Genomic DNA, 11,620 nt, shown 5'->3' with positions numbered 1-11,620 from the left:
TTGGATGGCCTCCGAGCCAAGGCTTGGATCACCTCCAGCTCAAGCAGATTAAAACAGAGGGATTATTATTCTTGCACAGCTGGAAGCCTGTTGATGCAGTGCTGTGGATAGGCCCAACCAAGATTTCAATCTGCCCAGACCTGGGATACCTCCACAATCTTTCTCAAAGCAACAACCTCCAAGATATTATCTCTTTTTCAATGTCATATATCCATGGGGGATTAAACACCAGTCACTGTCCAATCAGAGCTCGCTTATCACAATTAGAATAACATTATATAACAGGATGGATCTCAGAGAGACACAGCGGTTTTCACTTTGTCCTCAATCCGGGAAGTCAAAGGTCATGCTAACCTCAGAGATCCCACCTCCAGCTAAACAAGGAGCTCAAATCTGGGACTTCAGGTTGAGTAATGCTGGTCTTTAGGCTACTGAGACAATGGTCCTACAGTTGTATTCAGAGGCTGATAGCGGCTGATGACATTGTAATGCATTTACACTTTTATTCAGTAGAAATGATCCCTGATCAAGAAGAAGGAGCAAATCAAACGACACTGAAGACTTTCTATGTGTTAAAAGTCTCCATCTGCAATGACATGTGCAGGCAGATCCGGTCGCTTGACTCATTTGCCATCTGGGGTAGTTCATGCAAGACTATGGCCCTCACTGCCCTCCCCAGGTCACCAAGTCAAGTCAAGAAGACCAAGTCAAAAGTCAAAGCTCTTTGAGACAAGGGGAAATCATGAGTTTTCCATGTGCGTTGAATACTCGCCTTGAACTGAGCGTGTCATTACTGGTGGTACACACGGTTTAATGCGGGTGTGGTTTCACAACAAAACCATGTGCTGCTAACATACATTAACAAGACATGTCAAACCCATCACCCACATTATGTTCAATCATAAGGACAAAATGTTTGTCAGTTTATCTGAGGATATGAATATACGCAGTGCTGGAGAGCAGTGAGCTACATGTAATTAAACTAGTAGATTAGCTACATTTTGCAGTAGCTTGCTGCTAGTTCAGCTATATGTGCATGGTAGTTAAATTACTTTTTTGACATTTTTCTATGGTTAACAATAAAAACTACAACAATTTTATGCCATGAAAAGAAAGGAATGATTTTTTTGTTTTTCATTTTATCATTGCTTCTCTCTCTTCCATCCTGACTGCAGTGAAGTCATACCCAGGCAATGCATTTGTCAGGCAGCCACCACCACACACTCGACCTTTGTGTAGTGCATGTGCAAAAGCCAAGGGCAGGTGTTGCTCAGTGGTCGATCGACATCATCATCATGAATCTCAGCCTAAGGAAGAGTTACCATGGTTGGACTTAAACAGCTATTTTTTATGTATGGCCTGTGAAAAAGAAGGCACTTTTTGCAATGAACTGGCTTGTGACTTTTTGTGTTATATTTTCTTATAATTTCATATCACATGTACACTGTCAATATGATTATTTTTACAAATGTTTCTAAGTAGCTTAAGTTAACTAAACTGGATTTCTTCCCATGTAAAGTAATTGATAGAATTGAAGCTATGCTATATTCAAAGTAGCTTCCCCACCACTGAGTATTCGTGTGTGGTCCAACGATGGCTGGCTGTGTAGACAAAGCTTCCAGGTTCATGGTATCAGACGGACCCCACTCTCCAGTATGTGTTATAACATAACAATGAGTTAGTCCAGGCTAATTCAGATATAAGAAAAATGTCCTGGCAGAGGAACAGACCTTTCTAAAAACACGCTAACATCCCATAATGTTAGCTCTGTGCTCTGCACTCTATCACCATCCTGGCAAACAGGTCATCTGTTTGCCAGGATGGTGTGGTGACAGTGTGGGATATCTTAACAGGAAAGGCCGTCATGAAGTTTAAGGTCACGCCTGTTCAGCATGTTGGGCTCACTGCCATGTCATTGATGGACTGCAGCACAGTTTCCCAGGATGGGAAAGTGAGAATGTGGAACCTAAACAGTGGAGCAGAGTTTGCTGCTCTTCTTGTGACCGTGCCAAGGGAGGTGACAGGTATTGTCTACATAAACAATAGTATGTTTGGGTCAGGAAGGAACTCAAAGATCACGTTGAACCTAGATATGGAAGGATATGAGTGGGGCTGTGTTGAAAAAAATAAATTCTTTGACTCAAATCGATCTTCATTTGAATAATAAAATATCAATCTTTTAATATCTTTTACAGTCTCCTGTGGATGTTTGAAGCTGCAGTTATGTGTGAGCCTTCTCACACAACAAGATCTGGTCGGGAATGCAGATATTGTTATCTGGGACGCCGACACTGCCGAGGTTCTCTACTGGCTTAATGCCAGTGAGAGCAAACATGGCAGATAAACATGCTCAAGGCCGGACTGAGAGTCAGGCTGTTCAGAAGAAGCCAACAAGTGTCATAGACACTGGGGAAATTCCTCTACATGAAAAATCTACAGCTCTGACAGAGAAAAGCACTGGTGTGAAGAGTTGACACTGCCACACCGCTGACTTCTGCAGATGGCTACATCTACACTTCATTAGGAAAGTTCAGGGCTGTGAATGATGAAGGTGCAGTCATTAGCACAATGTCAACTGATGTCAATCAACAGATACTATTGACAGGGGACAGTACCAGAAGGATTAGTCTGTGGGACATTCAGGGATTTAGGTTTAAAAACAAGTGGACAAAGGGCCATTTGAGGATATTAATGAGTGGCGTGTGTGTGTGTGTGTGTGTGTGTGTGTGTGTGTGTCACTGTGTCCACCTCCACTGCTGGGTTCCTGGCAAGCTCATCTTACAGAGATGGTGAGAGTTGTATGTGATCTCACTTGTAAAAACATAATCACTACAGGTTTGGACTGCAGCGTCCGTGTCTGGACAAACACAGGCTGCTGCAGAGGACTCAATGGGATGCTACACAACACTAGAATGCTGACCAGGATCGGGCAGGAAAACCACACACAGCAGAGATAAGAAAACATTCAAACAACACTCCCTGGGTCTCCAATATCATCATCACCCACATCACAATATCTGACTTTACAGACCTCTGTGAAAGAATTAAAAAGGCAACCACAACACCTAAGATTATGCCAATACTAAGTGAAATATAAATGATAAAAAAATAAATAAATAAAAACAGTATTTTCTGCAAGTATTTAATTCATTTAACAGTTTCATTAACAGGAATGACTCAGTTGGCTGTTGTCCAGTGTTTTTGCAACACCGTACTGTTTGATGATTTGTCTAAATCACTTTAGACATCAAGGTGACTTTTCTTAGAAATAATGTCTGTACACTGTACAACCTCATCATGGTGTGTGATGCACCCAATACACCCATACATGTGCAACAAAACAACAAAACAAAGTTTATATTTACTGTATGTATGTGTGCTATCATATGATCAACATGTGGATGTTCACAAATGTTTTCCTCTGAAACGCTCAATATACATAGAGAAATATATACATGTAGCATATATATTGTGCCTTATGAAATCGGCCATCTGGTGATCTGGCACAAGCAGAACAACCTGGAGCTCAATGCACTAAAGGCAGTGGAGATGATTGTGGACATCAGGAAGAGCCCAGTCCCACTGACGCTGTGGATTGTAGGTAAAAGAAGAAATTGAATGAATCGCTTTTACATGATCTATCACCGGAGGCAGGATCCTACTATGAAAGGTCGAGGGACTATCTAGATTAACATATGCTGCCCTGTCTTTGCATGTTGCACAACTGCATCGCACACGTAAAACCATACACGTGAAAAATATCTTTAAATTGCTGTAATATCTAACAAGGAGTATTCAGTTCCAAATACAGAATGGGGGCTTTGCATTTGTTACCAGCAGGGGGTAGTAGAGCCTCTCCAAACATTAAGCAGTCACATGTCCATTATAGTCCTTGTGATGTATCATCAGGTTGGGGGAAGCACTTTATCTTTGGCTGCATCCAGGCTGCAGAAAGAGGATGAAGAAGAAGAGAAAGGCTAACTCATTATTAGCACCCCCGGGTGGCCCTGTAGCTGGGAGAGCAGCAGGAAGGTGTTTCCCATGTGTTGCAGCCAATAAGCACTCTCCTTTGAAACGAACAGGTTGTTATGTTTTGCAGGCAGTGCAGCCCAACAAGGATATTGGTGGTGTGTGCTGTGTTGGGACTGCACTGTGTCTGCCTTTGTGAAGGAACATAATAACTGGTATCCATGTAAGTCATTTTGCTGGTACAAGTGGCTTTGTGACTGGAAGCATGTGCTTTCATCTCTGTTAATCCACTAGCCTTATCTAAAAATCTCTAAATCTTTAAGTCTCGGTATTCGGCGAATCAGGTTTGCAGGATTTTGTTGTTGCTTAAACTTAAACACACCAAGTCCTGCAGCTGATGCCCACCACCCCCAGACTCCAAACATTCACTCCTTCCAGGTCCATGCAGCCCCCAAACCTTGTGTTTTTGAGCAGAACACCCCTCTTTCTTGTACAGGACCCCCTCCGTGACCCTCCACCCTCCCTCCCCGCCATTCTCTTTCTGTGCTTCTATCTGGGAGCAGTGAGAGCACCATTGCTCAAGCTCCTATTGAAAAGAGTGCATATACAATGGGGTCTTTCTCAGTCCCTCTCTGTCTCCATTAAAGACCCTGGGAACACAACACTGTCCACAGAGCCACTCTTAAAGGGCCAGTGGGACCCAGGTCTTCGCAACCTGAGTCCCAGAACCTCCCATCGTTTTCATGGGGGGAAAAAAAAGAAGAAGAAGAAAGAAAGAAATCTACGCAGCAAATCAATTATTCATGAATGGTATGTGAACTCTGTGGGGCCGTCTCATATGCAGGCAGAGAGCACCAGCATCATCCCTGTTCAAACACACACCTACCCTCAGACATTACAGTCTACAACAACACAATAAACCCCGCTCTGAAGCTCCTCTGTACATCTGATGGGAAAGAGGGACAGCAGCATTTGTTTAGGCTGCAGCTGATGATGCTTCAGTCTGTTATGGCTGAAACATGTTTCAAAAAAATTCCCAGACACTCTGATGACATAACCCTAGCGATGTGGAGTAGCAAAAAATACAAACACAATAGTCCGAGTATTTTTACTGTTGCTTTAATACATTTTTATTTTCTTGGCTGGCTGTCATTGTAAATAAGACATTGATATGCCTGGTTATAAATGAAGGATTAAACATTTAGCAGCAAGCTATTAAAAGTTACATTGTATTAGTAGAAGGCAGAAGTTTTTCCTTTCAAGAAGTCAAGGAACTATTTGATTTTCTTGATTTTTAATTAATTAATTTACATAAACAATGCAAATTAATTAACTATGGTGTTGATGGGGCTGTGTGATTTAGTTTAATTGACTCTGGGCATGATTTTGTTAACAAAAATACAAAAGCTGTGAAACAAATTATGCAAAAGATTTAAGACAAAAAGACGAAACACAGGCCCCCAGGCTGCCCTGCAGCATTAAACCAGTAGATAGGAAAACAAGTAACACTGACATTAATGTATCTAATGTGGGAATTCATTTAATAATCAAGCAAAGTAAGTAAATCACTTCTCTACTCTCTTACCACAGTGATGCTCCATGTATCTATAAGAAAACAGACTCATTTATTCTCTGCCTGGACACAGTGTTGTCTACACGCAGCGCACAGGTCTGTGTTTGTCACGGACTGACAGTGTTTCAAGCGGGAAACGGATAATTTACTGGGCTATTTACAACTTCTGGAGACCCGTGCGTAATTAAAGAGCGAATGGGGGATTGTGTTAAGACAATCAGCATGCCGCAGGGTTTCTCATCCTCTGAGAAAAGGAGGGAGACTCAGGAGGAGGCGGAGGAGGAGGAGGAGGAGGAGGAGGAGGAGGAGGGTGGAAAGAACTTGAGTTGAGGAATTTGAATCCTGTTTGAAGGGGGAGAGAGGGAGAAGAAAAAGCCAGGGGAATGTCTGAGTGAGTCTGAGGGAACCGGTGGGCAGGAGGGAGACTTTGGACGACAGGCTGCAGGAAACACTGGATTAAAAATACTCCCTCTGTTTCTAGAAATAGACTCGGCTTCGGACAACTTAATCAGCTGCTAAAAAGTCGCTGTGCGCTTTTCTCTGGTGACTAAAAGTTTGTCGGACAGCTCTCCGTGTTGGGATCAAACCAAAACAACAGCACAGGGGGAGAAAGCAACAAGACTTTTGAGCAGCGCAGACTTTTTTTTTTTTCTTCTTCTTCACGGTCTGTCTCCTTTGAAAAAGGGAACTGAAACGATCGGATTCGGCTTGCTTTGGTCCCATCTGCGGATAATCACATTTTCAGTATCTGCCGGAGTCAAAGCAAAACTTTTTTTGTTTTCCTCTCCAGCGCTCAACTTGTGGATCTGTGAGCAGCTGAGATGCGGTGATGGAGTCCGGTGATGTTTCCAAGATGACTGCTCTCCTCATGACGCTTATTTTCAGAGGTGATCTCATTTCAAGAAGAACCATGAGCGGGTTTAAATGGTCACTTTTACTCCTCGCCGTCATTTTCTCCGCTGTGAGGCCGGTAACCGCCGGGACACTGACAGGTAAGTTGAACTGGCACCGAAGCAGCAGCAGCTTTTTATCCAATCTCACTGTTGTTTGCCAACTCGAGTGCGAGGAAAACATCGTAATGAGCAATTAGCTCAGTCAGCTTTCTGCTCCTAGCTCATTAAAGCAATTTGCTCTGGAGTGGAGAGTGCAACCACAGCTGCAAGTGCCTCCAACATCTGGCCAGCATGAAGGAATTCATTACACTCGTAAAAAAAAAAAAAAAAAAAAGGCTTTTTAAAACAAGGGTATCAAAGAAAACAAATAAAAGATCACTTTTATTGGTGCAGTCAGGCTCAGGATTTTAGTGCTTTGGATTCAAATTCTGCTGATGTGGAGTCAGTGACAGCAGGTAAATGGTGATGGAGGCCTGGTTTTATTCTGGAGAAATGTTTTTCTTCACTGGCATCCAAAGGTAGAGTAAGGAAGGATAAGGATCATGTTTTGAGATCAGGTGCAGCGGCACCCTTCTGCAGAATTTTCTACTCCTGCTGGGACCTCATCCAAACCAGGTATCCAGGCCAGGATTACCAAAACTGAGAGATGTTAGAGATGTATTCCAGACAGGGTAGCAGTGAGGGCTTAAATACACCCTGTTGGGAAGTGAGAGAAAATCATGAAACTTACCCAAAGCATATAGGAAGGCCATTTTACATCAGGGCCACAAGTCACCATTCAGAAGTCCTTATCTGTTTGAAAAATCTACTTAACTGTTGAATGTTTTGACTCCATTAGCTACTGCAGCCAGTGGATGAAAACATGGAGTCCCTACAGGGGCCTCCACCTGTCAGCATGTGTTTTGACCATTATAGTCAGGCTTTCTCTCTCGGAGCTGTACCTCTGCCCTCAGTAGATGTATGACCAGGAGGGACAGAGATTACTAGACACTGCTGTGATTTATAAGCTCAGACTGACGGTTTCAAAGGAGAATTTTTCCCGATGTCTCAGCTCCTATTTGGATGTAGGTATGGCAGGGGCCCAGGAGTGAGGGGATGTGAGGGATGAGGAGGGGTTCACGGGGCCGAATGCTTTGGTTTGTGAGTCAGAGCTGCTCTGACTCAGACTCCAGCAGTGGAATGATGGATGGGGTAAGGGGGCAAGAGTGGAGGAGAAAGAGTAGGGAGGGGAGGTGGCAAAATGTGTAGCGATGAATCCGAAGAATGGCATGAAAAGGAGGCTGAATGAGAGAAGGGCAAAAGGCGCGGCAGTGAATGGAGGGGTTGAATTATGTTGCGTTAAAAAGGCAGAAAAGGGGGGAGTGAGAAGGAGGATAAATGCTGGGACTGTGTTGGGTATTTTTGGTATGTGCATGTCCACTGACATTTAACATCTGAGCGTTTTCCACGAGAGACAGAGAGAGAGAGAGTAGGAGTTGAGGCAGGGTGGAAAAGAGACAGATAATGAAAAGCAAAAAGTGTGGGACCTCAAGCGAATTTAGGGGACAAAAGGGAGGAGATAAGCACAAATGAATCCGTGGAGACAGGCCACACGCACACAAACTTACACACACACACACACACACACACACACGGACACAGTTTGACCTAGCCTGCTCTGTCTCTCTACCTCTTCATTCTCATAAAAGGTTTACGAGCGTATTATTTTATGAATGCAGCACTAAGAGACACAGAAAGAAAGTAGGGCTGTTTTTGTTCAATATGGCACTGAAAAAAAAAAAAAAACAAGTCAAGGCCACGCAGATTCTTGAAAAGGCTCAGCCAAGCTTAAAAATAAAGGGAGGAATGACTTTTAACGCCAAAAAGCACACAGAGACAGAGAGGCGGTGAAGCAGAGACTCTGCGGGCCCCTTCATTTATTGCACACTCCCAGTACAAGCTTTTTAAAAGCTGGGTTGTGTTTGTGTTTATGTGTGTGTATTACATGTCCATTTAAAAAATCAAGGGCATGTTCTACATAAGAGTAAAATAAGTGCTGCCAGTATGCGCGTCTTACTTTACAGATATGTTTTCAGTAGCTGAACGATGTGTGTTTACGTGAGATGGGTTGCAGTGGAGTCCTCTGGGGTCGCAGTGAAGGGGTCAAAGGTTGAAGGTTTGCCATGAAGTAGACTAGGAGGGCGGGTTGACAAGCTTGAGAAAATCTTTACAGGCATCACTCAGTGAAACAAGTGTGATTTATTCTTGCCCTGAGATTCAACAGCTCAAACCAAGTTGGAACATTCTCAAATGATTTCATCTTTTATCTATTGTATCAAGTGAAGGAGTGATTACTCATGCCTTGCCTTGGCCAGCTTCATGGATGCTTCTCATTTTTATTTGATGCCATAGAAGAAAGAAAAGCGATCCATATGCCCATTGCATGTGTCCTTGCCAGCTTTGTGTTTTAACAAAGCTCAAGGGTGTGACCGTCCTCCTATCTTTCAAGCAGCATGCATGCCTTGCCCTCAGCATCATCAGGAAGGAATCATCCTCTCACGTCTGTTGAAAGTCTTGAAAGTAAGCAAAGCCAGAACCAGGCCAGAGAAGTTTATAATCATCATATTTATGACGATTCTCCTCGTGTCAGTTTTTTGGAAGTTGAGCAGATTCACAGACATCTTGGCAGACAACCTGCAGGCCTACTGCTGTTTGAGAGAAACCCTGAATATGCTGAGTGTTTGTGTTGAGCTCTCTGTGCTCTGCCGGAGCAGCCGTCCTCTAACAAGGACCCTTTTGTCCCAGTATCAGCTCTGTCCTTCTCAGGTCAACCCCTCTATCAGTGAGAGACACAAGATAACCAGACTCACCGAGAAGCCGGTGTAGTGTTGGAGAAACTCTGGCGTTACCTGCCGTTATCATATTTCAGCGACGGCAAAATCAAGTCCAGCGTAAATGAAGATGTTTATCAGAGCGAGCACACAGGCAAATGAAGCTTTTAGTGGTGAAACAATTAGTTGATTAATTGATATGTCAGCAATAATTAAGTGTTTAATCATTCATTAAACCAAACAGTGCTAGTTGCAGCAAGGTTTGCTTCTTTTCTGTGATTTGTATCAGTATAAATTGAATATCTTTGGGTTTTGGACTCTTGTTTATTATTCAATAATAATTATTAGCTAATTAGTATTTAATCATAATAACTGTGTAGTTAGATGAGTAATTTATCAAATAATTGCACTACTTTTATGTATTTACCTTTAGTGGGGTTACGTTTGCTGTGTTCACAAGAGCATTTTTGAATAATATTTTTTGTCTTTAAAGAGTCCTTTCTATTCTAAAAGAAAATCGTTTCTTATTTTTTACAAGGAAATAAGGAATACAGCATTTTTTTGATGGAGTTTTCTGGATGTGAAAAACTTTATTGTGTTGTAAACCAACCCCTACTCCTTCCCTCTCTTCATGAAAGATTTGGAGTTTGAGCGGAGTCCCGCCACTGTCATCTCCTCACTGGGAAAACCTGTTACGATGCACTGCTCCCTGAAGGGCACAGGGGGTGAGGAAGAGGACCCCCCTGATGTTCTCTGGCTGAGAGACGGCGTGCCGCTTCAGTACGCAGACACAAACCAGTTCCAAGTTCACACTGGCAGCAACAGTTGGACGATCATGAGCACGCTGAGGTAAGCAGCAGTTTAGTTTTGTCTTCTACACTTATTAGTTGCTTCGTTTACATTAGTTGATGCATGAGATTTAATGATAATGATGATGAATGTTGTGAGGCGGCCACACCTGACCTAAATATGTCAGGCGTAATTCTATTTGTTTCCTGTTCCTCCACCTTATCCTTTCACCTAGCTTAACCAGTTCTGTGGCTGTATTACATCACCATGTTGACTTCCAGCCACTGTGGAGCACTTTGAAATTAAGTCTGAAATAAATGATATAACCCAAGCAAAATCCCATGCGTCTCTCCTGCTGTAGCTTAATGTGTTTAATCCCAGTATGATTGGATGGCAAAACCTGGAAGGAAAGTAATCAGGGTCTGTCTTTCTGCCTCTGTCTCCCACTTTTGTCAGTTTGGTTTGTCATTGCTTGATGTTTTATCATACCATTTTATGCACAACAGTATTGAGAAGGTCCAGCTTCCCGACATGGGCTCCTATCGATGTGCTGTTCTCTTAGAAAGCCAGCAGATTTTGTCTGAGGAGGGGAGCATTCAGCTGGAGGGTGAGTCTATCTCCAGCTCCCTCACATACAAAAAGATGAGCACACTCTGTTTTATTTGGATTGTTAAAAGAGCGGAGGGTCTGATTCAGCTGATTCTCTCTCAGGCCTTCCTCATTTTTCTGTGGAGCCCCATCACACGTCTGTAGTGGCCAACGTATCCCTGAGCCTGAGCTGCGTGGCCCACGGACCTCCAGAGCCAGTCAGGGTCATCTGGCTGCAGGATGGTGCACCTCTCAACACCCTGGCGGACCCGGTGGCCCTGTCGCCCTCCACTCTCAACCTCACAGGTATCATCTATGACTCTTATTACCTCAGCACTCAATGACACATTTGGACAGCTTAGTTGTAACATACTCACTTTGCACTGATACAGCCCAATATTCAGTGATCAATAAATAAGTCTGGGAAGCAAATGTTTTAGTCTTTAAAATATGAAGAAATACTTAAAAAGATGTCCAGTACATGTTGACAGAGCTGAAGGTGATATTTTTCAAATATTTTTTTCTCCAACCACCAAACACGGAGATATTCAGTTTACAGTCAGATTAAATACAAGAAGACTAGGTCAAAACCACGTATATGGCTGGACCATGTACGATCAAGGTGCAAAGTTGAGGAGTTGAAAACTGATGTCGTGTTGTTACATCATTGCATTCAGTCAGCCTAGTGTCTTTATCTGTTTGCTTCTCTCCTACTCTCTGTGCTCACATATACAGTATTTAAAAACAGTCAATATAATGACTGAAACGCAGCCCATTAAAACTACATGTTAACTTAAAAAATCCTGATTATATAAGCACAAAGTTGTCTGGTAAAATCACCAAACACATAAGTTAAAGACAAAGACTGTGCTGTGATTTCAGCTGTATTTACTGTAAAACGATCACTCAGAGAGAAAGTTAGAAACAACAGAATATCTGTCTTCTTCAGCCTCTGTCTGGGTAACAAACAGCTGCTCCACCTTTCTGCCACTTACTAA

General features: G+C 42.9%; 1 protein-coding gene across 1 annotated transcript in view; it reads left to right on the top strand.

Annotated features, from left to right (window-relative positions):
- Nucleotides 1-5,836: 5,836 nt before the first annotated feature.
- Nucleotides 5,837-11,620, top strand: part of LOC130167524 (tyrosine-protein kinase receptor UFO) — a 28,277-nt gene continuing 22,493 nt past the window's right edge. Inside the window, exons 1-4 of the mRNA XM_056373791.1 lie at nt 5,837-6,534; nt 9,884-10,094; nt 10,541-10,641; nt 10,746-10,928. Coding sequence (XP_056229766.1) covers nt 6,372-6,534; nt 9,884-10,094; nt 10,541-10,641; nt 10,746-10,928 — 658 coding nt within the window. The 5' untranslated portion in view covers nt 5,837-6,371. The remainder of the gene's footprint in view (nt 6,535-9,883; nt 10,095-10,540; nt 10,642-10,745; nt 10,929-11,620) is intronic.

The sequence above is a fragment of the Seriola aureovittata genome, chromosome 4, assembly GCF_021018895.1.
Source record: "Seriola aureovittata isolate HTS-2021-v1 ecotype China chromosome 4, ASM2101889v1, whole genome shotgun sequence".
In the NCBI taxonomy this organism is placed as follows: domain Eukaryota; kingdom Metazoa; phylum Chordata; class Actinopteri; order Carangiformes; family Carangidae; genus Seriola; species Seriola aureovittata.
This window is presented reverse-complemented; position numbering and strand designations above follow the sequence as displayed.